Source organism: Terrapene carolina, unplaced genomic scaffold (assembly GCF_002925995.2).
Source record: "Terrapene carolina triunguis isolate 2854851 unplaced genomic scaffold, T_m_triunguis-2.0 Scaffold67, whole genome shotgun sequence".
Taxonomy (NCBI): domain Eukaryota; kingdom Metazoa; phylum Chordata; order Testudines; family Emydidae; genus Terrapene; species Terrapene triunguis.
In genome coordinates, this window is record NW_020664418.1 from 48,773,623 (window position 1) to 48,801,194 (window position 27,572).

The 27,572-nt window shown below is 46.8% G+C and overlaps 1 protein-coding gene across 8 annotated transcripts in view; it reads right to left on the bottom strand.

The window, feature by feature from the left end:
• ITGA11 (integrin subunit alpha 11) overlaps positions 1 to 27,572 on the bottom strand; it is a 156,654-nt gene that overhangs the window by 16,769 nt on the left and 112,313 nt on the right. For all 8 annotated transcript variants that reach the window (XM_026648390.2, XM_026648394.2, XM_026648389.2 and 5 more), the window contains 5 exons: positions 26,669 to 26,754; positions 19,169 to 19,376; positions 12,577 to 12,675; positions 9,129 to 9,205; positions 6,125 to 6,214 (listed from right to left, as the gene is read on the bottom strand). In XM_026648390.2, the coding sequence (XP_026504175.1) occupies positions 6,125 to 6,214; positions 9,129 to 9,205; positions 12,577 to 12,675; positions 19,169 to 19,376; positions 26,669 to 26,754 (560 nt within the window). The remainder of the gene's footprint in view (positions 1 to 6,124; positions 6,215 to 9,128; positions 9,206 to 12,576; positions 12,676 to 19,168; positions 19,377 to 26,668; positions 26,755 to 27,572) is intronic.

The window sequence follows — 27,572 nt, forward strand, 5'->3', positions numbered from 1 at the left end:
TCTTAAAGAAATCACACTCACACCTACTTAATAACACGCACGTTTGTGTGTTAAAACATTATGAAACGCCCATCACCTCATTGCTTTTTACAGTCGGTTTTTACATGTAGCCACTGAGTGTTATAGACAGCACAGTGGGATTATTGCCAAGGGACTCTGGTTTGATGTTTACTTCATATTTTTTTTCTAAACTGAAAACCAAAGCTCAAGTCTAGTCTGCAGCAGCGGAAAGCCGAGCCCTTTCGGAAAATAGTTAAGCTGTCACCGAGACGACTTAAAATAATGCCTTTCTATGGGAGCCACAGTAAAGGGGATTAAATGCTCCATTGCAAGGCAGTGGCTTTTCGCTGGCTATTGTGGGAAAGCAAATACATCCGAACTGCCCTGGGGTTATATCAGTGAAAGTGCTTTCAAAATAGGGTTACCATGTCGCCTTATCTTAGGGGACGGCACCACTGCAGTAAGAGATCCGCAGCACAGAGTCCCGACGCTCGGGGCTGCTGGTCTACAAATAGCGGTGTAGCTGCCCTGGCTGCAGCCCGGGCTTTGAACCCCCGCGCGGGGGAAGGGTCTTTGAGCCCAGGCTCCAGTCCAAGCCTGAATGTCTACACTGCTATTTGTAGCCCCGCAGCCCACGTCAGAACCGTAACAAGGAATTTTTGCACCCGAGGCAAGGGCCGGCTCCACGCTCTTTGGTGGCGGGTCCCTGAGTCCCTCTTGGAGGGAAGGACCTGCCGCCGAATTGCCGCCGCTGCCGCTTCATTCATTCTTCGGCGGCAATTCGGGGGCGGGTCCCTCAGTCCCTCTCGGACTCAGGGACCCGCCGCCGAATTGCTGCCAAAGAAGCGGCGGCGGTAGAGCTGCCGCCGAAGCGCCGCTGATTGCAGCTTTTTCTCCCCCCTCTGCCCTGCTTGGGGGGTAGAGCTGCGCCCCTCCGCTTTGCGCGCCCGAGGCAAGTGCCTCACTCGCCTCGCCCTTGTTACGGCAGTGGCCCACGTTCCCCCCGCCTCAGTCAGGTGATCTAGGCTCTGGGATGTGCTGCTGTGGGTTCTTTACTGCTGCGTACATGTACACCCGTAGGTACGTATATGGTGCCCATTACCATAGTATCGGAGTGCTTCACAATCTTCAGTGTTATCCTCACAAGAGGCTAGTAGGCTCTGATTTTTAAAGCTATTTAGGCACGTTTTTAAATGTCTTTGGGAGCCGAACTCTCATTGATTTCAGTGGGAATTAGATGCCTAATACGTTAAAAAAATCAGACCTTTAATGACTTGGCCAAGATCACAGCAGAAACCTCAGTCAGAACTTGAACTTGCAACCAGAACTCCTAGACTAACACCCTAACCACTAGACCATCCTTCCTGTCAGAGCCACACGGCTCTCTCCCGAAGACCATTTTAATGCTCTCTAGAGAACATCCCCACGGGTTGGGCTACGCCTGGTTTCAAACCTGTGGCATGTGGATGTAAACCCGGCTAGCGAATTTTACAAACGGGTCACGTGGGCAGGGCTTTAATGGAACTCAAGCCAAACAGAGAAGGCCTTCACCTTTGGGGAGCTCTGCGGTGGCTGATTACACCGTGCTGCTGGCACACCGCTGCCCGATAGCTGGCTCGCCATGGGAAGAATTCCACGCAGTGGTGCACAAAGCCAGAGCAGCAGCTCCTCCGCCACCCTTATTGCAGGGGTCGGAGGTCACTCCAGGCCTTCTCTAGGCCCCTCCTCGGAGCCATCTGCAGCTACTGTAAATTAGAACACCCTGAAGACTGCTCTGATTTATGCTGGGAGACTGGCCCAGATCAGGGAGCACTCAGGTGGCCACATTTCTGCCCCTCCCTCGGCTGAGCTGCTCCTGGGCTGAAGCGGGGCAGCTGAGCATTGACACAGAGAGTTCACCAATGCTGTCCCGCAGCGTGTTTAGAGCTGTCATCTGTGGCCGGTCCTGGGCATCGCACCCACACTTTACAAAGAGGAATTGTTTAAAACGAACAGAAGGAAGTATTTCTCCACACAACGCACAGTCAGCTGGTGGAACTCTTTGCCAGAGGATGCTGTGAAGGCCAAGACCATAACAGGGTTCAGAAAAGAACTAGATAAGTTCGTGGAGGATAGGTCCATCAATGGCTATTAGCCAGGATGGGCAGGGATGGTGTCCCTAGCCTCTGTTTGTTAGACGCTGGGAATGAGCGACGGGATGGATCACTTGGTGATTCCCTGTTCTGTTCATTCCCTCTGGGGCACCTGGCATTGGCCACTGCTGGAAGACAGGATCTGGGCTAGATGGACCATTGGTCTGATCCTGTCTGGCCGTTCTTATGGTCTTATGAATGCAATCAATGTGTGTGTTCAAAAATGAACATTCACATTACATTTCCTTTCATGTGCAAACTAATCTTTTCCTCTCATTTATATTGTATTTACCACAGTGTGAGTTAGTCTTTTTCAACAACACACCCACAATCCAGATTTTAAATAATATACAAATCCCTCCGGTTTAGATTGCTTTCCCTTCCTGTGTGTAATCCACATGCCATATGGAATATGTCTAATCAGGATGCTATGAAATATTGCATGAGATCTATTTAGCAGGGCTCTGGGGGGTTTGGCTGGAAGAATGCATTGCACTGGAATGTCGGTGAGTTATCACCTTGGCCTCATTTATATCTGTATTCCAGACTGACGCACAGTAGAAGAAAACTGGACTGTAATCTTTAAATGATAATGTAGCATAATTACATCATTGGAAAGAGTTTCACCTTGGGAGGAAAGTAGGAATCTAAATACCCCAGAAACCCGAATTGAAATTACTTGTTGGGAAAAAGAAGCCAGTGAGAGTGTGTTAACTCCTCCACTGCAAACTACTGCTGTCAATCTGTGGCCTGCTTGGGAAGCCGGGTTACATGGAAATCACTGCGGTTCCCCTCTGAAACACGCGGAACAGCTGAAACACCGGTGGCACTAGAATCGGTAGGGAAAGCCTGGTCCTCTCTGATGCAAAGGATCCTGATTCAGACAGACGCTGTGCAGTGCCAGAGCTACAAAGTAATGGCCGCATCACGCTCCAGTCAGGAGTAACACTCCAACGCTCTCTTGGCCAGCAGAAAACCCAAAGCCGGTAGCCCTGAACGGTAGCCCCTTTGATGCTGCCAAGCAGAGTTGCGTTTGTACCATTGTTATTCAATCCAGACTAGCACCACAGCAAACATCTCCTTTGCAGATTTCTCTGAAGCTTGGACTACGGCCCACTCCAGATGGGGCTTCTTTTCCAAACAGGCTAAGGAAATGCCCTTCAAACAACTCTAAGCAAGGAGTGCCAGAGGCCCTGCTGATAAGGAAAACTCCGGCCCCAGGTGACCGAGGAAAGGAAAGATACCACAGTAATAGCCCAAGTGCCACAGCTCACAGAAGCTTGGATCATTGTATCAGGGGGTAGTCTGACCTTGTACGGTACAGGCATTGGGTCCTGCAGGGCTCACCCACTGCATTGATGAGCACCGTGTCAATGCTAAGCTAGGAGCGCGGTGGATCTGAGCCTCCGGGTCAACTCCATGGCCACCCAGGGCTTCCCACAGCTCCCTCACAGAGATCCGCCCCTGGTCCCCCCAACCCCCTTTAAGGGCCTGACCAAGCTCCCAATGGAGGCAATGGCTACACACCCATTGACTAGTCTGGTGCAGGATTAGGCCACAGGAAGGCAGGTGTGCGGGGACCCTCCTCCAAACATTTCCATTCATTGTCCACAGGCTTTTCACCAGGGCGTGGTAGGGGGCGACCCCAACCCCACTGGGGCTCCCTGACGCCCAAAGGCACTGCGTGGTGAGATGGCACCACAGAGATAGCGTGCAACCCCCACACTCTGCAGAAATGAGTATCTGCACCGAGGGCACCCTCTGTGAGCTGCCCACGGGGCTTTGGGCCACAACAGTGTCACTGAGCTCTTACTCAGGCATTGGAGACAGCGTGGCCTAGCGGACAGAGCGCTGCACTGGGACTCAGCAGACCCAAGTTCTATTTGTGGCTCTACCACCGGCCTGCTAGGTCACCTGGGGCATGTCACCGCATGCTCCGTGCCTCAGTTTCCCCATCTGTCAAATGGAGATGAGGAGACTGAAATCCTTTGCCGTCGCTGAGATCTGCTGATGAAAAGTGATGTCATTGTATAGCACTTTAGCATCAACCACTAGCTAATTATTCCTCCAAACACCCCTATGAGGCAGGCAAAGTGACTGTTACCATCTTCCTTTTACAGGTCGGAAAGCCGATACCCAGAGAGGGGCAGGGGCTCACCCAAGGCCAAACAGCTAATTTGGTGGCCACGGTTAGAATTCAGAAATTCTGCTCCATGTCTCTCAGGCCGTAGCGCAGGGTCCCTGTCGGAGTCCCAGTTTGCCCCTGAATGGGACTTTACAAACACGAAGCCAACCATTGTCTGAATTCCCACAGGGCCTGAGGTGGCAGCACAAACTTCCTACCCTTCTTGCTGTTGGCTAACAGGGAGGTTTTCCCCGCCCGGGCCGATTGCCAGGACTGTGAATCAGCCCGTCCGTACAGCTCACCCGCTTCGCTGCGTTAGTGCTTCTTTGGCCCGTGTCTCTGGGGAGCCCAGACCTCCCGGTACGCAAAACAGACCTGGCAAAGGATACGTCCCCCCAGCTGCAACCTGGGTCCTTACAAGGAAGCTTTTCAGTGGGCTAATGAGAGTTCTAGTTACACGCTGAAAGAGTCATTCCCATGTCTTCTCTCTAGCAACGTGCACCAGGATTTCCCAGCTGCACGACTTTGAAAGTGGTAGTGTGGTTTTTTAAGGGGTATCTGATATGGTCCAGTCCAGCCGGAACATTTCATTGATGCTGCCAATCCCCCCGCCCCTCCTGTGCACACAGCTGGGACACTGGTGGCTCGGATGCCACATGCAGAGTTTGCAGCCTCTGTTGTTGCACGTCCCTCTCTGCATGTGGCACAAACGGCCACACATCTGGGCTAGCTGGAGAGGTCACTGCACGCCCAGGAGTGGGTGTGCAAAGCCGCCGCCGGCTGCATATTCCGGCCTCACTCGCAGCAGCCTTCGTGTTCTCAGCGTTGCTAGCTGTCAGCTGTTCCTGCCTCCCCAGCTGCTGCGTGGGCCTGTTCTGCTACGCCGCGTTATTACACCCTCACCGCAGCTGAGCTGGGTCCTCTCGCAAGAGAGCTCGGCCAGCATTACCCAGGAGCCGTTCCTCGAAACCAACGTGCGTTCTTCTCTCGCCTTTCCGAGAGCAGCCACAAACCCTGCTGCTCTAACCCAAAATGCAAAGTGGGGCCCGCACCTGCGGATCCATCACACCTCTGTGGCATGCTCCCCTCTTCTCCCAGAGCTCGGGGAAGCCAATCAGGGGCAGCCCGTTCTACAGGCTGGTAGTTGGTGGTGGGACTGGCCTAGGTTGACCACCTGGCCCTTCATTTAAGGGACAGTCCCTTATTTCATTGATTTGTGCTAGGGGGACCACCTGTCCCTCATTTGAAGATGCATTGAAATGTATTAAACCTGATCACAAGTACCATTTTAACCACTGAATTGAAGTTCCTGATAATTGCATTGGATACCCGAGGGCAGTAGAAATGTACACATCAGAGAAAAAAAGACATGATATGTTACGGAAAATGGTTTTTCCCTAAAAAGCCCCTTAAAATAAAACCTTGTCCCTTGTGTTTCATGTGGTTTCCCCTTATTCCCATCTAACACAGGTGGTTGCCATAGGCTGGCCACCCCCATGCCAGATTCTCTCCCCCAAACGCGCAGGGGGCCTCGCCCAGGACGCCCCTCCCTGCTGCGGAGCTCCCCACACCCAGCGCCCGGCAGCACGTTGCGGGGCAGAGGCGCTGGGGACGTGTGGACAGAAGTGCAGAGGCAAGAAGCCTTCCCATGGAGACCCTTGACTCAAGTTTAGGGAGCTGAGCCCCCAGCCCGTCAGTCTCTATGGAACAATTCCAGGCAAACCGTTAGCTGAGCGTCCTCCCCCGAGGCAGGGAAACGTGCAGCCCTGGGAGCAGTGGGTATCAGGGTTGAGCAAGGGCTGCAGGGTTTGGGCCGGGTTTGCTCAGCGACCGATTCCTCAACCCCCCGGCCACGATGACCACAAACCTGGTGAAAAGGAGGTCGGCTTCGTATTTCAGGTGAAAATTCAGGAGAGCAGCATTATCCTCTTTGGTACTTTCCTGTTCTTCGCTGTCACTGGAAGCCAAGCAAAGGAAAACAGCATTTAGGCCACTCCCCACAGCGGGGGGAAACAGCCCACCCTGGCGTGAGGATTAATTTGCTGACTCCACAGCACAGAGTCCAAATGGGACGATTGATTCTCGATGGAGGGCTGGGACGCTGGCCCCTAGCTGCTGACAAGGCCTTCTTAGGGCCCGTCCCTTCACGTATGAACTGTCAGAGCTGGTAAAAAATATAGGGAACTGCTTTGATTTTGTGCAATGAATTTCTGGGAAGGCAGGGGAATGACAGTAACAACATTCTGCAATTACTCGTGCCTATTTGGGCAGGGGACAGAGGCCCTTCACCTTGGCGCTTACACCAGGCGGGGCTGGTGGGATAGGAACATATAAAAGGCACTTATTGCTGACACCGCATGATTCACAAACTCTGCAAAGAATTAATCCGCCCCCTAAACTTTAGAGCAGCGATACTCAGACCTCAGTGGTTCTGGAGCCAAACTAGCGATCAACATTACCCCAAAGAGCCACAGTCGTGGGAACTCCTGGTTTCATTTTCTATTTCTCACAGCAAAATGACTGACCAAGTATTATTTTATCAACTACAATTGGTTAACAGCACAGTAAAAGCATCCTGATTGGTTAATAACTTAGATCACACGGTGTTTGCCGCAAAGCTGACAATTACGCAGGACAGCAATGGAAGTCAGTCCGGGCCAATGAGATCACAGGCACATAACAGCTGTGCTGGGAAAGTGGTACACAAACATCTTAAAGAATAACGGTTGAACTTCTAACAAACAGCACTCTGTGTCCATCACTCTTTTGTGAAAATGGTAAAGAATCACAGGACCAGATGCTTTCTTCTAACACTGAACAAGAAACTTTATTAGAATAAGGGAAATGATGTTCTCTCTCTCTCTCTCTCTGCTTTATTGTCAAGCTTCTGTCTAAAAATTTCCCTTGCCCTCTTCCTGCCTGGTTTCTGCTGGCATTTCAGAGCCTCAGTCCAGCACATAACCTCATAATTCCCAGTCCGTTTTATTTTGCTTTGGGGTGTGATTGCCAAGAGTAGAAGGCAGAATTCGCAACAGGGAAGCATCTTCTCTCATAGGAAGTAGCTGGTAGCGACTGCTAATAAGGAGAGTTCTGTTTAGTTTACAAAGGCACTGTCTACACACAATTTCTGTGATGATGTAACTAAACTGGTAGAAAATGATTTAGTTGAATCAGTACAACTCTGTAGCATGGATGCAGTTATACGGGTATGAAGGCATCTATGGTGGGAGAGCTGGTTAATACATAGTGCAGTGTTAGAGGATGGGCCCTAGAGGGTTGGGGCATGGTACAAGTTAGGTATGTTCCACGCAGACTTAGGTTAAGGAAACTGGGTTGCCTCTGGGCAGAACGCACTCGTTCAGTTGTACAGTGTCTGGCTCTAAACCTGCAGTCACTGAAATCAACAGCAAAAGGCCCATTGACTTCAGTGAGTACAGGATCAGACTCTGATTTGCACCCATGTCTACACTCAAGTTTGAGCCCAAGCCCCACTTCCATGCACACACAAATCAGTCGGACTCGGGTCAGCAAGCACATGGGACCCAGTTCCTAGGACCCTGCTAGGGGGATGGGTCAGAACCTGAGTCCTGCTGTGACTTGGGTCCAAGCCCTGTCGTTTTGCAGTGTGGACACAGCTCATGCTGCAGGACCCAGTCAGAAGGTCCTGGTAGCGCAGTATGGCTGTGAGACCCAGGTCCAGCAACTGTAAACCCAGGTTTACAAGGCAGTGTAGACACTGACGCGTGGGTTTGGAAACACCAAGCCCAGAAGCCAGGGTCCCACAGACCCGGGTTTACAAGGCAGCGTAAACATAGCCTTTGAAACCAGTTCTGGATGAGTCAGAATTTGCCCTCTTGTGTTTTTCTGGAAGATGCCAAGTAAGTGTGTGCCGAAGTCATAGAAAAGAGAGATCACTTGATCATTACCTATTGGGTTCACTCCTTCTGGGGCACCTGGCATTGGCCACTGTCGGTAGACAGGATACTGGGCTGGATGGACCTTTGGTCTGACCCAGTACGGCCGTTCTTATGTTCTTATGTTACTGGCAAATGAGCTGACAGAAGCAGATTTTCCTTAGTAACTTTTCCCAGGTCAAGGCAGTGAATTTAGGTTACCAAAACCTTCCTCAGAGCACAGAGCAGCCTTGCAAAATTGTCATGAACATTTACTAGCCCAGGCACAAAATCTCCTTGGCTGCCCTTTGCCATGATGATTGATGCGGGAAACAACAAACAAAAACAAACCAACAAAACCCTAATCAGATTTTACTTGCCTGTCAAAACAATTTACTTGTGCCGGGCAAGTGGGTGAGTAGAACTTTACAAGCATAAGGTATTTTTACGGGGAGTGTTTGTGTTTGTGAAAGCAGCTGAACGAAAAGCATTGCCAAGTGTCACTTTCTATTCATCCACACACCCTGGAATATTGCTGGCAGCTGAAGCACATCAGATATCCAGAGAGAGCGAGAGAGAGCGAGCCATGACTTACAAGTACAGCGCTACATATTTTCTAACAGCCAAAGGTAATTTAATTTCCATATGCTATGCCCTGGGTGCCTCCAGAGCAGAGGTTGCCAGCTTTGCTGAACGATGCTAATAGATATTGAAGATTGAAATGCAGGCTCTTGTCAACTATGAACAAAGCTGTAGAGTATCTGTGCTCTCCAAACTCACTCCAATTAAAAATCTCAGGCTGCCATTGCATGGGGAGGAAGAGGGAGAGGTGAAAACCATCAACAGTTAAGCTGCAACAGGAGGGAGAAGATGACAGGCGCTCTAAGACGAGATCTGTGCAGACAGCATTGTATTTAGTTAGAAAATAAAGGTGATAAATATGTGCAAAGGGAACAGAAAAATAATGCAATCATTAACCTGTTGGCAGTTAGATAGATCTCCATGCTTTGAAGAAAAATAGATTTGCTGAATTCGAAATCCAGGCGAAAAGCCACCTGCAGAGATTAAAAACAGATTGAAAAAAACCACATTAAACAAATACAGTTATCCAGCTGTCGCAGACATGAGCTTCCCCTCTGCCACCATCCTTTCCCATTAACCCTATCGCAGCAGAGCACAACTTTCCAGCCAGTCACAAAGTGCGTGGGAGAAAGATCATTGATGAAATGTTACGCGAGAGGTTGGCAAGTTTCAAACAGAGCCATATCTTTCCAGAGAAAACAGCTACTGACTTGGTGGTTTGTTTGTGTGTGTGTGTTTAAAATTATTATTATTATTTAGAATAGAGAACAAAAAAATCCTTTTTGTTAAAGGCCTATCAGGCTCACGGTGCCATACAGTTAACTCACATCTGAGGCATTGTTTCCACCGATGGGGGACAAGAAGTGCCAAAGAGACGTTCCAACAACAATAAAATGTCATTAATGGCAGATCTGAAAAAAACGTGGCAATGACCTCAAACTGTCTGGGGCGGTGCACAGCTGATTATAATATTAAAATTCTAGTCCGGCTCCCAGGGCCAAATTTCCATTTCCAGCTTGTCTTTGTTTTGGCAGGACCCGAACTACCTGATGCCACGCAGATGCATTCTTAGCCGCTGTAGGTCATGTGGAATCGGGCTGCTCCATTTTATTTTATGGCCACAAGCACACAAGACAGCTTTATTGCCAGGTTTACATTCTAGAGACGTGAATGAAGCATATCCATCATTTTCGAGCTCCTGACAGGCAAAGGTTTCAGACTAATATATTGTTTTGAGTCTGGGAAAGCTTCTGTCATGACCTGCTTCTTTATAGTCCAACACGTCAGCCTGTCACCCCATTTCCCCTCTAACATAACATACAGGGAGTTGATATATATGCTAATTCATAGAATCATAGATGAATCAGGAGGTCATCTAGTCCAACCCCCTGCTCAAAGCAGGACCAACCCCAACTAAATCATCCCAGCCAGGGCTTTGTCAAGCCGGGCCTTAAAAACCTCTAAGGATGGAGATTCCACCACTTCCCTAGGTAACCGATTCCAGTGCTTCACCACCCTCCTCGTGAAATTGTGTTTCCTAATATCCAACCTAGACCTCCCCCACTGCAACTTGAGACCATTGCTCCTTGTTCTGTCATCTGCCACCACTGAGAACAGCCTAACTCCATCCTCTTTGGAATCCCCCTTCAGGTAGTTGAAGGCTGCTATCAAATCCCCCTCACTCTTCTCTTCTGCAGACTAAACAAGCCCAGTTCCCTCAGCCTCTCCTCATAAGTCATGTGCCCCCAGCCACCTAATCATTTTTGTTGCCCTCCGCTGGACTCTCTCCAATTTGTCCACATCCCTTCTGTAGTGGGGGGCCCAAAATTGCATGCAAGACTCCAGATGTGGCCTCACCAGTGACGAATAGAGGGGAATAATCACTTCCCTCCATCTGCTGGCAATGCTCCTACTAATGGAGCCCAATATGCCATTAGCCTTCTTGGCAACAAGGGCACACTGTTGACTCATATCCAGCTTCTCGTCCACTGTAATCCCCAGGTCCTTTTCTGCAGAACTGCTTCCTAGCCATTCGGTCCCCAGTCTGTAGCAGTGCATGGGATTCTTCTGTCCTAAGTGCAGGACTTAGCACTTGTCCTTGTTGAACCTCATCAGATTTCTTTTGGCCCAATCCTCTAATTTGTCTAGGTCACTCTGGACCCTATCCCTATCCTCCAGTGTTTATCTACCTCTCACCCCCGCTTAGTGTCATCCGTGAACTTGCTGAAGGTGCAATCCATTCCTTGTTTAGAAGAAGAAAAAAAATATTCATATTGGTAAAATGTGCCACAAACACTGGAGATGTGAAATTTGGATGCAGATGCAAAATCATATCCATGATCTTCCTTCAGCTCATTCTGAGAATTGCAACATTTAAATCCGGATTTCAGTTTGGCTTTTGAAAACCTCCAAGTCCAGGGATACTAAGCTGTCAGAATGGAACTTGTGGTAAAATCACAGGACTGGAGATCTGGGTTTAATTCCTGAATCTGCCGCAGGCTTGCTATGTGACCTTGGGCAAGTTACTTAATCTCTCTGTGCCTAAATTCCCCATCCATGGGTGCCAGAACAGGGAGATCCAGGGGGCCATGCCCCCCCCCCTTTTACTGTCGATAAAGGCAAGCGACAGGGGGAAGGAGCGGAGAGGAGAGAGTGTGGGGGTGGGGCTTTGGGGGGGAAGAGGCAACGCGAGAGCAGGGTCTCGGGGGAAGGGGCGGGGCCTTGAGGGAATGAGCATCACGAGGGTGGGGGCTCAGGGAGAAGGGGCAGTACGGGGGGTGGCCTCGGGAGGAAGGGGGCGATGTGACGGCGGTGCCACGGTTCAGGCGCCTGCGGCCCCCCCACTTTTAGGGACCTTCTGCCACTCCTGTCCTCATCTGTCATGTAGGGATAACAATACCTCCTTTCTCCCACCTGCTGTGTCTTGTCAACTTTGATTGTAAGATCTTTAGTGCAAGGATTTGCGTATGAATAACATAATAATTTGAATAACAACAAGTGAAGTGTGTCTTTGAGCCCATATGTAATGAACTAAATATGTTGACGCTCATTAAAATGTTTGATCAGTGTTTCTAAAATATTAGCTGATATAGAACTAAAATGAATGGATAGGGTTAAAAAGAGTGCTACCGAGGAGTTTATCTGAGAAAACACCCTTAGACGTGATACGCTCTTCACCAAACTGATACTAGTGAGGTTTCCTTCATTCGGTCTCTCTCTCTTTTTTGTTTTTGCGCAAATTCACGTGAACATCTCCAGTATGATGAATGAGGGGCAGAGGGTCTGGTTGAAATGGAAGAGAGAAGAATTTAGCCTGCTCTACCTAACCAGTAAAAGGTGACTCATTTTGTAAGGCAGCAGCAGATCGGAACAGCCAACATTAAACTGTGCCAAAGGATTAAAGTCAAATTCTTTGTCTCCGTGTGACTGGTTTTAATTTGGCTGCCTGAAGATCGGCTAGGATTCAATGCAACTTTTATGCTGCTGACACCTCTTAGCTGACCTCTTGTCCCCTAACACTGGTGGCCTTCTGCAATAGAAAAGAAAGCAAATACTAGTCTTTGAATCATTTTGCTCATCCCTGTTGGGCCAGATCCTTAGCCCAGCCCCAATGCAGGCAGGGCTCTGGGCAGAGATCTGGACAGGAATGCTCCCCCTTAGCTCCGGAAGCAAGTGGGGCTCTGCTCTCCCTAGGTTACTTTGTTCCAATGGCTGAAATAGAATCTGCAGCCCCAGTGTTTCTCTGGGAGCGATCAACAGAGGCTCGGCTCAGTGGAGGAACTTTTCTCCCTGTCCTCATATTTCATTTGGACTTGCCATGTCAAATAGCAGAAACTATCTTTACCTTTGCTTTGGCTCGGAAGAAGGGGTAGCTAACATTGCACACCTTCTTGTTGGGGCGCTTTTCTTCATTCATGCATTCAATATTGACGTCTGTATCATCCTGAAATGGAATACCACAGGTTACCAGAAACACCAGAGATACCCACAGCACATTTCTCATAGCCAACACGCTCCTTGTGGCTGTGCACACGGACCGAAAGACATCCGAACTGAAGCTTAAAAAACAGGGAAACTACAGTTGTTGAAGGCCAGACATTCTTCCCATGCAGTTCTGTTAAACTAGTATCACATTCACAGAGCCAATTTCAAATTTCTTGGTTTAAATCCTACTCTGGGATTTTAGATACAGCGATGAATGAAAAAGACCAAATAAAACTGATTATCCTTGGACCAATAATCACAAAGAAGAATAGATTTTCTATGATCAAATGTGCTAGAGAAATAACAAGAAATAGCCCAACTTCCTTTATTACATGGTGACCACATGTTAGTGATAATTAACTTACTTAGAATGTACACTCTTTGGGGGCATCTTTTTGTACAGCCCCTGCCACAGGGAGGTCCTGCTCCATGACTGAGGCAGCTAGGTGCTATCTTAATACAAACAGTAAATAATCATCCCCACAAGTCAGGGCAATTGAACCAGTATTCCCCCTCTGGGGTCACCTCTCTTGGGTGGAGACGAGAGTCCCACCCAACCAGGGTGTTTCCAGGCTGTGCAGTCCCCTGACCATACTGTGGTATCCCCAGCAAAAGGCAGCCTGCCTAAGCAGGCCTGCTTCTCTTCTCCCTTCAGAGGAAGTAGACAGTGCAATGGCCCAGTTAGAAGTTCTCACACAGCTCTTTCTAAGCAAGCCCGTCTAGTCTTAAGGTAAAGCCATTACAGAGAAAACACACTAAAAACAACACAAGAATCTACACGCATGCTAAAAAGCTTCCCAGAAATCAGCCCCTAACTCCAACCAGGGCTCTGGCTGGTGATTAGTTCTTCAAAGCCCACTCAGGAGCTTTTCCTGTGGTCACCAGTTCAGAACAGCTTTCGCTTGGAACTAGCTCCCCCAGGAGTGACGGAGTCCCTCCTTTAGCCAGGCTGGGTCTTTGAAGAGACCGGGACTAGGTCATGAGCCAGACAATGGGTTTCTCTTCAAGGTGCAGCTTCCAAAGGATGGCCCGGTAGTGAGACATTTGCATTCCCCTCGTCCCAAGTTTTTCCCGGGAACCTCGCTCAGCTAGAAGTTCAGCCTTGTCTGGTCCATTGTTCTCAAGAGTCCTTGGAAGCACATGACACTTCCCGGTGTTTACCTAAGTCCTGTCTCCTCCTTAAAAGATGCTACATACCAGCCCACGATACTACATAACATTTGCATTTTTAACGCAATGACCTCTTAAGACACTTTAACTTAGTTCAATATGGTTTGTCCAGGAGATTGCAGGATATCTGTCCCAATAATGAATCAGACAATGGAATAATAAGATAATGCAACAATAAAATAAACTTGCTATATTTAACGATACAGTCAGCAAGGGAACGCTTCATCAAAAAAAATGACCTACAGTAATGCTCCAAATAATACAGCTTGTAACAGCGATGCTGCAATGTAGGGAGGAAAGATGTCATTCTAGCTAAGGCATTGGATTGGGACTCCGGAGTTCTGAGTCCAGTGCCTGGTTCTGCCACAAACTCCCTGCGTGACCTGGAGCATTTCGCTGTGCCGCGGTTCCCATTCCCTATCTGTCAAGTGGCACTACTAATACTCTCTCCCATCCTCTGTCTATTTGGCCTATGAGCTCCCTGGGACAAAGACTGGCTTTTACTGTGTGTTTGTACAGCACCGAGTACAATCCCGAAGTTAGCTGGAAACTCAAGGAGCTACTTATTACTCTAGTCGATTTGTCTTTGTAATGAACAGTAGCGAGGAGCACATTAGTCGAGCTGAGCTTTCGTAACTGGCAACAGTGTTTTCTCTAAACGCTGCTGCATGGCGCTTACTCTGTTACATCTCATAACATTTTTCCTTGGTTAATTTGGAGTAATCTATCAGAAAACACAGAGCAGACCCTTACATTTTTCTAATTTTGTGGGCAACATGTCCCGTAATTTTCCATTGGCACAACTTTTAAACCACCAAATGGGAGCTATTTGATACCCGGAATGGTTATGAAGTCATGTAGTGGATGAATGAATTCTCAGCAAGATCAGCACATTTCCCAAGAAGCAGGATTTGGAGGTCTCAGGAATTCCTCTGAGCGCCCATTGGACGGCTGACAGACATTTACTACACTCCCAACCAGAATGATGGATCAAAGCTCTCCACAGCCTAGACACAATGCGGAAATGTCAGCGAAGTGCTGAATGATCGCTTGGCCCAGATTTCTTAGAGGTGATAGTGGGGAAAGGCAGGGCATGCTAAGCTGTTTGAGAACCAGTGATAAAAAGATACAGGCCTTTCATGTAAGGAAAATCTGTCTAAAAGGGGAGTAAGAAAGGAGCCAAGGGTGGTGCTTGGGGAGCATGGGGATGACTGCGAGAAGACCATTAGATAGATGGAGGGTGATGAACTGGGAAATATCTGGGTTATCTGTCATGTATCCTGGGGCATGCCTGTGTGTGAGTGTTTATGGTGGCTGTGGAGTTGGATCAAAAGGTCTTGTTAAAGAAGCCAAGTAGGAAAGGTAAACCATGGCTGTGGTAAGGAGTGAGTCCCTCCTTCCTCCAGTCTGGGCCTTCGGAGGGACCGGGAAGCAGAGGGTAGCTAGCTGTTTGAAACACATACATGAAATGCACCCCCAAAGATAGAATCATAGACAGGGTTGGAAGGGACCTCAGGAGGTCATCTAGTCCAACTCCTTGCTCAAAGCAGGACCAATCCCCAGACAGATTTTTGCCCCAGATCCCTAAATGGTCCCCTCAAGGATTGAACTGACAACCCTGGGTTTAGCAGGCCAATGCTCAAACCACTGAGAGGCGCTGGGCCTGAGATGACAGGACATCCTGCTTAGGGTTCTCAGGGGAGCAGAAAGTGCCCCAGAAAACACAAGGCCCGTGGAGTTCACTTCTGAACCTAGGTCAGCAGCAGCTGCAGTGGCTAGAGACGCAACATGACATGATGGTTCTGTAATAAAAGGCCAAGATCTTCCATTCACCACGAGGAGGCCTGAAGATGCGAGAGGAAAGGCTGCCTCTCTCTCCACACACATACATGCAGGATGACAAAGTGGGTGATGTGGTTGCTGCCATATGAAGTTTATAAATCCGAGGTTTCTTTTTATTTTTTGGTCATTCCCAGACTCTGACTGTTTTGTTGAGCAAAGCTGGTTTTCAACAGAGCCCTGTATGTCCCAAATACTCGAAACATATGCGCCGCCTTCAATCTTCCAGTCAGCATACCGCTTGCAAAGCAGTATTAGAATGGCATCGACTGGCCCAACTCTAAGTCATGGCTCTGTTTCCATTGTAAGCCCATATTTTCAGGGGAGCTATAACTCAACAGTAAAAATTCTTCATTGACTGAAACTTGGCCACCAGCGTGCTCAACTTGGGAGAATTGTTTTTAAAGCCGTAGGCGTGCCAAAGCAAAGGCGGAAATAAGTTCCTCAGCATCTTAGTGAGTCTCAGGCACTTACAAATAAAAAAATCGTTTTGTATTCTAATAATGAAGGATTTAACATCCTTAGAAGCTTAAAAGTCAAAAGCATCGACAAACTTCTTACGGACATAGAATCGCTAGGCTGGATCTGACATGGGGTCTGTTTTATCCCACACCCTAGACCAGTACCAGAGTCTTCAGGGAGAAGTGCAGGACTCCCTGTAATGCACAATCATGGAATAGAACAGAATGTAGGAGCAGTTTCTTCCTGACCCCAGGCAGTTAGTAACTGGTTCTGCCCTGGAGCATGGAGATTTAGATCCCACATTACATTTTCATCTTCTCTGAGGAAATTGTGGAACTTCTTCTTATCAGCATATATGGCCATTCCTTTTGCTGTTGGTCTCAGTCATAACTAGTGAAAATGGAAAAGTTTTCACTAAAATCTAACTAAGCTTCATTAGCGCTCAAAAATGATTTGGTTCTGCGCTGAGTTTGAGATAATCTGGTTACATCCTCTAACGCCCTTTAGCGGTGCTCCTGTTTCTATTGTCATGTTAGATTCCAATCCCGAGATCTCCACAGCAATAAGCTCTGCATCTATTTTCCCCATGTATGTTTAGCCTCGATAAGTAAAGAGACACCGTGTTTTCCCTGTTACAATGCATACTTAACTAGCTCCATCTCAGGAGTTATAGTGAGAACTGTCTGAAAGAATACCAGGTTCACTTTGCACCCGACTCTGAGGATGACGTGTAGGCCATGATCTGGGATATGAGTGTAAAGACTGAACATCAGGCAGCATGGAGCACCACAGTGGTGGAGCACCAGAGAGCTGCACTGCCAAGAAATGAAGAAGGAGAAAATGTGTTGCAGATGAGTAATGCAATGCTCTTTGATTAATCCCATCTTTCTTAGCTACAGCAAAGCATCCCAGTGCCACCGGGAGGTTTTGGAAGATCATTTGAATACTTCTTCACTCTCTTTCTCCTGACCTTTTCTCCTCTTAGAAACTGAGGCAAGGAAGAAGAAAATCTGGGAGAGTGATTAAGAGGAAATGTGGTCATGTGGTTAAGGCACAGAACTGGGAGTCAAGGACTCTGAATTCTATTCTTGGCTCGGCCACAGACAACAGGGAAACTTAGGCCAGTTAATTTAACCCCCTGAGTTTTTAGAACAGCTTTCAGTTTTGCAAGGAGAAATCAAGTACTAATAATCTTCTCTAGCACTTTTCATCAGGAGATCCCTCAGTGCTTTAAAAAGAAGGTGTAATGCCTTGGGGTCCGGCGGGTCGAAGGGCAGTCCAGATCAGTGGTGGGAGTCCACACAAAGGTCTGATAGCCAGGAGATCTAATCCAAGGGGAAGGTATAGGGGGTTGGCTGGAGGGGTGAGGCAGCAAGTCAGGATGAGGTGGGGCGGCAAGGCAGGGTCAGGTGAGTCCGTGTAGCTCGCAGCAGACAATGGCTTGTTTTGCTCAGACATGGCCAGAAAGGAAGCAGGACGTTTATATAGGGTCACCAGCCAATCAGGGTCAAGGCCATGTGGCCAATCAGGAAGCAGGCCATGGAACACTGGTAGCTGGCCCACCCATGTCTGTGAGTTCCTGGTAGTCTGACCTATTGGAAAGGTATGATGGCCAAGGCTGTTTGCTGAGAATCCAGTGGGCCTGGGTTTGAAACCAGGGTCCCGACAGGAGGTCAGTATCATTATCCCATTTTACAGATGGAGAAAGTGAGGCACAGAGTTGGGAACTGAAGAGCCAGGAATAGAACCCAGGTCTCCTGACTCCCAGTCCAGTGCCCTATGCATTAGGCTATGCTGCCTAAACAGAGGCCAGCCTGAGGCCCATGTGTGTCGTTGAGGTACACATGTGTCCCATGGAAAGCCTATTATGAAGTGTGATTAAAGTGCTGAGCCGCTGCATATACTAGAATTTCATTCCTTGGGCTTAATTTCCTTGTCTGCAAAATGTGGATAATTGGTTGAAACCATACTTCAATTCTCTGCAACAATGAGTAATATGAATTATAAAAATAACTGGATGAATGTGACATGATGGGGACAAACCACCATGGCTTCTGTAAGGGAAAATCATGCCTCTGATCTCCTAGAATCTCTGAGCGTGTCAAAAAGGTGGAAAAAGGAGAAATAATTAATTTGATTTATTTGAACTTTCCAAAGAAAGCTTTTGACAAAGTCCATCATGAGAGGTTATTAAGCTAAGTCATCATGGGTGAGAAGTAACATTCTGTGATGGATTAGACAATGGCTAGGAGAAAGCAAATAGGAAGAAATGATACACTTTCACCAGAGGGGTGGGTGCCCCAAGGTTCCGCACAAGGACCGGGGTGCTGTAATATATTCATTAATGATCTGGAAAAGCGGGTGAACAGCAAGATGGCAATATCTGCAGATGACGTGGAATCTTTCTGGTTACTCAAGACTAGAGTAGGCTCCAAAAAATGCTAAGGGGACACGGCAGAGGGGCAGATGAAATTCAGTGCTGACCAACGCAAGGGCATGCTCATTGGAGGGAACAATATGGGGCAGCTTTCCCCATAAATTGTATATTTTGGAGTCTCTTGCGCCTTCCACTGAAGTTGGCCACGGTCAGGAACGGGATACTGGGCGAGATGGACTTTGGGTCTGATCCGGTCTGGCAATCCCGACGTACCCCCTCATTGGAGTTGTTAGACTAAATTAATCTTTGTACAGTGAGTGTGGAAGGGGCTATGGAAATGCAACAGAACAGTAACAGTGTTGAGCCACTGCACTGAATAACACACATCATACACTGAATAACACACATACAATACCTCCCCCTTACTATCTAATGACTCCTCTTTTTGTGGTCCAGTTTCATTTCCACTAAAGTCAATGGCAAAACCCTCATTAGCTTCCTTGGTGCAGGCCCAGGCCCACTGATGGCCATTTCTCTTTTTTACTGGCAATGATTTGCTCCCAACACAAGTGCCAACTGGAGAAGACTCTAAAGGAGTTCTTACCTTCTGAATCAAGCTAGCAAACTGCAGATTTCTCGAGAAGGAAATGTTTAGGACAGTGCTGTATGCATTTTCGCCTTTGTTCTCCAGTGTAGCTTCTACAGCCACCCTCCTCCTCGTGCTCTCTATGATAAAAACGGAGGTATCAAAAGATAGTGTGTAGGCGGCGCAATCCGACGGTGACTTTCTCAGTACTCTTCTGCAATACTCCCTACGAGAAAAGCAGAGCATTAAAGCAGTGGCCAGGTTGGCATTGTTATTAGAGGACTTCATCTGTAAAAGCTTTGGAAGACACATAGCATGAAAGATCTTATATAATCAGGGGCGCCTTATACATCCAAGAGATTATCTGCTGACATAGGAGGCAGTTTACATGATTAGTATGCATCGACACACAGTAAGTTGAGCTCTGAGCTGCTCCAATTAGGTAAATGAAGATGTATTTTCACTGCATTTAAACTGGTTAAATAAATGTATTGATCAGTTTGTACATAAGCATGCTTGGAAATGCTGTCTTTGCGTACAGCTATTAGAATGAATGTGAGACTCTCCGTACAATAGTTGTATGTGCTTAATGCATTACACACAAATAGTACAGGCTAAGTTTTCAGATGCCTTTAAATCAGCCCCGCAAAATGTGTGCAAATGTTAGCATCAGTGAAACAGTAGGCACGCTTGCATTTGGCCATGAACATTGATACCCAGCTACCAACCTGGATACACAAACGCAAGTCTGTGCAACCAAAATAGGGGGTTTTGTACATACTGCTGCGTGCAGAACTGTTTTGCAGGTGGAAGAAATCAGAGGCCCTGTTTGAAAATCGGGCCCGCCAGGCTTGCAAGCATATTTCATGTAGATGAACAATTTGTGCATCACTGTGTTTGGAGGATTAGTTAAGTCTCCTTTACAGGGTGGTAGATTGCTACGCGCCAGGTGCCTTAGGGAGGAAAAGAATGAATTCCAAATAGTCCAGGATAGTGGGGACGGGGAACATCCCCTGCCACTGGAGGGGAAGTAGCTCGCTTGTTCCTACTACAGTGCCCCTTGTGGCAGAGCAAGGGATAGCAATGATGGGCTTTCAAGGGGGATCTTCTCCAGACCTCCTTGGCCTCACAGTGTCTTCTGTTGAGGACCATTGGTGAGAAGAAATACTGTATAGGAAATGCACTCGCACACTAACGAAATAGAAACATGATTGAGTCGCTGTTCTTTCTTCTAAGCTTAGTGGGTTTTTTATCTTGCCAGAGCTGAGCTGAATGTCAGTAAATAATGCATCCCAGCTCTGTTTATTAGTCTCTCTGTGAACTGGGCAGTGCCCTTCCATTTCATAAATCCTTTACAACTGCCTGAAGGGCTGCCATAAATCCAATCTCTCTCCTTATCACCAAGGTAAGAAGAAAAAGAAATACTCATTCGTGGCTGGGAATGCTAGTGCAAGTAAATCTTTGCCCAGTGCGCCTGTCATACCCCAGGCTGCGCAGGAAGGAAAGGAGTCACGTGGTTCTAAATAGAGTAGCTGTGAACTCTCGTTTGCTGTGGCTGTTGTATAACACTGTCTAACTGCCCTGGTGTGACATACTGGGGTGCAATCCAGAGCAGTGAGGGTTCTGTGTCACCCCTGACCTGCAACCCTGGGAGCCTTACAATGCCTTGCTGCAATACCTCCCATCTGGGGCGCTTACAAACAGCCTTCCAGCATGCAAGCTACACCCTGAGTGTCTGTGTGTAACTACAGCCTGCCAGCCACACGCGGGTACACTCTGGCTTTTACCAGCCTGGGTTACTTCTGCAGGGTGCCCCCAACACACTCCCAGTCCTGGATTCCCTCGCCCCAAATGTATGTCTTGTACTGCCCAGCCCTCTCCTGGACAATCCAAATATATTAAGTCCATTATTCTTTTAAGGGAATAATATACACCAGCTCATTACCTTAAGTAGAGTTACTCAGACACTTTAACTTAAACAGACTGGATTAGACAAAACAATAAAGCAAGTTTATTAACTATAAAGAGATATCTTTTAAGTGAGTACAAGCAATGAGGCACTAGAGTCAGAAATGGTTACAAGAAAAATAAAGATAAAACACTTTCTAGTGCCTACTAGAACTTAACAAACTATATTAAAGCAAATTTTCTCACCACATGCTTTCAACAGCATTACTGACCAAACTCTTCAAGTCTAATGGCTGTTTCTTTTGCCTTCTTAGGTACAAAGACTGAGGAGGGCAAGGACAAGTGAAAGGGGTTTCTTGGGGTGTTTGCCACTCCTTTTTATAGTTTCCTTTCCCCCTTTCAAAAACATTTCCAGCTGAGAACCAGGAGACAAAGAGTCTGTGTAGGACCCCGCAGGGTTTTTTCACCTCTGTATGCTCACATGCCGGTTTCCTTTTGTTTCCTCCCTTCCCCCTTTCTGCTTAATGACTTTTTTACTGCTTAAATGCAAATTAAGGCAAGCACACACTCCTTTGTTCAAGACAGGCCTGTTTGACCAGTTGGGTGCTATGTGAGTTTTGAACGTGCACTTTTAACATCATATGGGGGAAGGGTATAACTTCACACGTAGTGCTGCTGTACACCTTTCACCAGGATATTACTGATTAGCAAGTTATGAGTTTTCCAATGATTCTGCACACAGCATACTTTGTACAGATTATTACAATTGTGTGTAGGGTGTGAATACAGGGGTGCATTCCATCACACTTGGGCATGATTATTGTCTCCTAAATAAAACATTACATGAAAAGTAAGAGAAAAAAGGTCAAGATGATGTATAACGTCAGTTTTGCTGTCTGAAATCTCAGCCCGGGCATACGTGCACTGATAGCAATGGAGTCGCGCCAGGGAAGAATTTGGACAGTGGCAGACTTGGCAGACTTTTTGATGGATGTGTCAATTTTTTTTATATTAAAAAAAAAAGGAAAGGAAAAATGTAGCAGCGGGGACCAATGTGTTACCTGTGATGGTGAAGCAACCGCAGCATCATTGCAGCAACAAATAGGTTTATTCCACACAGAAACTTAACAGTGGTTTGCTCAGCAGATCCCTATATTTGTTTCTCTTTTAGGGCCAGATCTAACATCCATCAAAGCCAATAAGGGAAAACTCCCACTGACTTCATTGGAAGTTGGATTGGAAACTTGATGTGCAACAGCAAACCATAAAAAATTGCACCGAGCCCTGTTCATTTGCTAGCCATTGTCGGAGCGGTAGACTGTATTCATAAATATCTGCAAACGTACAATTTAAGATGAAACATTAAGGCCCCTATTCAGCAAACTTAAAGCATCTGAATAGCTCCATTGAAGTCAAGGGGATGACTTATACGTGTAATGTTAGGCATGTGCTTAAATATCTTGCTAAATTGGGCGCTAAAAAAGGATAAATGGGAAAGGGCCACAAAATTAGGATTGAGGTCTTGATTCAGGAGTGCTTGGATTCAGGGTTTTTATTCATTCAGGGGAAGGCGGGTTTGAGGTCATTATATTGGTTAACTTGAGGGGAAATATCCTGCACTGATTTACACCCTGTGTAATCAGTACAGAATTTGGTCGGAGGTGTTTAACATTCCATGAGTGTGATGCGCAGATCTGGCAAGCACATCCCTAGAAAGTCAGTGCACATGTTTAATATTGCACTGCATATTTCCCTAAGCCCTGTAATGATGGCATTTCATGACCACATCACAAGTAGCACCAGCAGCTCTGTCGCATATCTGATGAATTGCAGCAAATACGAATGAAGAGAAAAGACATTTGTTGTTGCAGTTGTTCTGGAAGATGTGTTGAGACACAATGGGCCTGGCTTTGATTTTAGTGCTTTGATTTTATTGCAGCCACATCACAAGCTGCACGGGTGGAAGAGAATTCACGTAGCCTCAGCAAAAAGGAAAACAAATTTCTTGCTTGTGTTGTTACAATTTGAAAATTCTCTCTAGGAACATTGGGACACTTATAGACATGCTAACAAAAACCATGCTGTAGATCAGAGGTTCTCAAACTGGGGTCCGTGGACCGAGGGTACTCCAGAGGGTCCGTGAGTCATGCCTGGCTCCAGGGAATCCACGAGTCATGTTTGAGGCTGCAGGCACCACTGATCAACTCCTCCCCTTTCCTCCCAGTGCCTCCTTCATGCCGCGGAACAGCTGTTCAGCGGCGTGCAGGAGGCGCTGGGAGGGAGGAGGAGGAGCAGGGATGGGGCATGCTCGGGGGAGGGGGTGGAGAGAGGCAGGGAAGAGGAGGGGCAGAGGTGGAGTGGGGGCAAGGGTGAGGACTTGGGGGAAGGGGTGGAATGGGGGCAGGGCCTGGGGCTGAGTACCCCCGGGGAAAATTAGAAGCTGGCTTGGGGGTCCATGAAAATTTTTAAATCAAAATGGGAGTCCTCAGGTTACTACATTTTGAGAACGGCTGCTGCAGACTACTCCCCTAGCAACTACAGAGCATGGGTTCTGAACACAATTGCTACGGACACAAATATTCTCTACAACTCTATTTTCCCAGTATCAATGTTTAAAATTACTCCAAGCACCAGGGCTCTTTTAGGCCCAAACATTCCTGGGAATCACAGTCACTAATTATTATATTACAGGAACCAAAATCAAACTGCAAAGAGAGCAGCTAAATATTTAGGGCTGGATCCAAAGCCCACTACTGTCAATGGAAGATTTTCCATTGATTTTAATGGACATTGGAGCGGGCTCTTTTTCTCCTCCTAGATAACCTTTACTAGGAAGATTTTATAAGTGACCACAGGACACTAAATGTAAACTTGTTTCTGCTGCATGCATCAAACCCATAATTGGGTGACAGCAGCATTTTTTTGTGTATTTATGGACAGGTTTCCTTGAGGCTCGTCACCATAGTGTCAAACATTAGTTGTGTTAAAAGAACAGGAGTACTTGTGGCACCTTAAAAGGACTAAAGGTAAAAAATCCATTACAATCTACATATCACACAGACTATGCTGAGAGACTGTGTCACACACTGTCAAAGAAACTGCGAAATCACCTGATCAGCATCCCTAAGGTGCCACAAGTACTCCTGTTCTTTTTGCGGATACAGACTAACACGGCTGCTACTCTGAAACCTGTTAGTTGTGTTGTCCATCACCAACACACTGCACATGTGTGCCCGGGATGAGGTTATCTCCTGGGTGGGGCATGCACTGGCAGACTGGGGGTAGGAGAGACAAGAGTGGAGGGAGGAAGGGAAGAGAAGATAATTTACTGGACTTTGCTAGGGGCTGTAAAATACAAGTAAAATCAAACAGAAAAAGTGAAAATTAATGAAATATACAAATATATAAAATGGAATTGCCGCAGGAAGAAGTTAAGGGCAAGGCTCAGATTTTGAAAGGGACTGAGGTGCCTAAGTCCATTTATTTCCATGTGAGTTAGGCACCTAAATACCTTTAAAAGTCTGGCTCCAAGATCGGAGCAAAATTCCAAAAGGGGTTGATATTTCTATGGATATCAAGAGAATCCAGAGTTTTATAGTTAATGATAACTGTGACGCTGGCAGACTAGGTGCCAGCTCATGCCAAAGCCTCAGGACAATTCACTTGTGTATTAATATAGATCAAAGTGATTGTTAAATGTATAAGAAGGTATTTGGCGTTTAAACTTCATGAAAACTAATGGGATGTTGCATGCATTGTTTTCACTTAGCTGCATGCTGATATAATGTACTAGCAAACATTTACACTGGGTAGACCCCTGTAACCAAGTAACCCATCAAACCAGAAAGAAGCCTTGTACAATGCAAAGGAAGAACTTTAAAAGGAAAGTGCTAATTCGTGAGCATTTGAAGGCATGTGGCCATTATGTGATGATCTGAGGTCAAAGACTCTCAATGCACTCAACTCGCTCCGTCAATCAAAGGAAGAGCCTGTGTGGGTGGTGACCCTATCAGATTGTTCTAAGAGAACGAATATAAATACAAAGGAAAATCCTTCATCTCTGGGCTGTTTGAACTCTTACACGGAAGGGTATTGGATGCAAAGCGGAGATCCCCAGAGACAATCTAGATACCCTGAAAAGACTTTGGGGAAACTGGCAGCTTATTACATCTCTGCCACCTTTTGAGATTACGAACTTTGATTCATCTGTATATATATGTTACCTGCTTTAACCTCCCAATAACACTCATTTCTTTTCCCTAGCTAATAAACCTTGGATAGTTTATTATAGAATTGGCTGCAGGGTGAGATCTAGGATGCAACCAGACCTGGGTGACGCTTGGAACTGGGGGTAACCTGGAATCTATGTGATTTTTGGAGGGAAGCATCCATCTATCACAGAACCTCGTGTGGCTGATTGGCTAGTGGATCGGAGTGCCTGAGGGGACTGTCTGTGATGCCTTGATCTGGCTTACGGTGCCTCAGGGGTTTATATTTGTTGCTGGGTTGGTGAAAATGAAATATAAAATTCACAGCCAATTTGGGTTTCCTACCTTATTTATGGCAGTCTGCCCTGAATAAGGTACCCACACGCTCCTAAGTCCTCCCAGACAGCGTGACAATAACCAACATTTTGGCAGAGATATTTAACCTCATGCTTCAGGGCTTCACCCATCGCTCCCTATCAGACACCAGGATGAGACCTAAGATGTGATTATTCCACACCTGTTACTGCAGGGTCTGTCCACCTTCCTCTGAAGAGTCTGGCACTGGCCACTCTCAGAGACGTGATACTGGACTAGATGGCCCACAGGAACACAGACTCTAAATGAGTGGGGCAAGGATAGGGTCAGACAGGAATCATGCAGGCCATTGAAGCAGAGGCCACAACACTTCCACCCACCATCCAGCTGCTCTGTGAAGAAATTCCTGCATTTTATGCCCTACTGCATTTTACTCTGAGAACCAGGCAGACTTGCTGGGTTTGTTAGCTCGTTATGCTAATGCTGGCAGCCAGATGCCAGCCTCTTTGGGCAGCTAGCTAGTCTGCATTTGGACCCAGGCAAGCCCTTGGCAATGTGGTTACAGTATATGATGGGAGTCCAAACAAGAGCATCACTCTCAGAATAGAAATTGAAACACGTAATGAAAATGCCACTGAAATCCATTGCAAAGGGCAAACCAGCCCAGCCACGAGAAACAAAAACACGTTATATTTTGATAAGCCCTTCGGAAACAATGAAAACAGCAAACACAACGCCTCCCCCCCCAAAAAACCCCCAAAACAAACACCTCCTCCCTCCAAAAAAACCCCAAACAAACCAGGTCTGCATGATTCATCTCCTTCTGCATGCATGCTCTTAATTATGATGCATTTCATCATTTGTTAACACGGTGTATATGTACAGCGTGTGTATGGGACATGGACCATAGATGGTTAATGTCAGGGCAAAAGCAAAGACAAAAAGAGAGAGAGAGAGACAAAAAATTCAGGACAAAATCCTCTGTAATGAGAAGAGCTAAACCTGTGATCTGATTTCCGCAATCCTCTGCATTTCGTGACATGATTTCCTGGTTAGCAGGACAATTTCGTTTGGATTATCTACTCACGTGGCAGTTGGAATATCATTTTTAGCATCAAGGACCAGATCAGGGACACAGTGTTCATCCTCATTGCATCCATTCCAGAAAGGCACCTGAAGGGGGAATGACAAGAGAAATCCAAGCAGCGTTTTGATGTGCACTTGCACAGCACATGCGGAGAGGGATTTTCACGTACTGTGCCCCCACAATTGCCACTTTTAGTCAATCAAAACCACAAACTAAATGCTTTAAAACAACAAAAAAAGTCATATGGCAAATAAACAATACAAGAGCGATTCTTGATCATCTGCCCATTTGAAAGGTAAAGGTGCAAAAGTATTGAGTTAAGGGATAAGTTAGCTGACCACCAAGTCTATCATTCAGATTGCTTCGGTTTTGCTTTTTTAATTCCAATCTAGAGCACACATATTTCAAACATCAGTGCAAATCAGACATCCAACTTTTCAAAGACTTCCTGCTTTATGCCTAATCACACCTGGAATATATGCTCCATTATCAGCGACCTTCCCTCTCTTTCTCTGGCTCCTTTGTTTACATTAATTAAGCTAATGCGATTATGATTTTTAAAACTCTACGGGGCAGAGTCAGTTGGTGGAAATCAGTGTGGCTCCATCATTGACTTCAACTGGACTATGCTAATTTACACCAGGGGAGGATCTAGCCCAAAATGTTTAGAGATTATAATAATAGTGTAACATTTATACAGCATCTTCTGCTGTGAGGGACCATAAAATGCTTTACAAACTATACACAAGGCGTCACTTTATCTCCCACAGAAGCAGCCTTCATGGTATAACAGGTCGATGGTTTAGCAGAGTGCAGCAATGTTACACCACAGTTTAGGACAGGAAGTGAAGAATACTGTACCCAGCTGGAATTACAGGAGGATCTGGGCTAGGCAGAGTGTAGT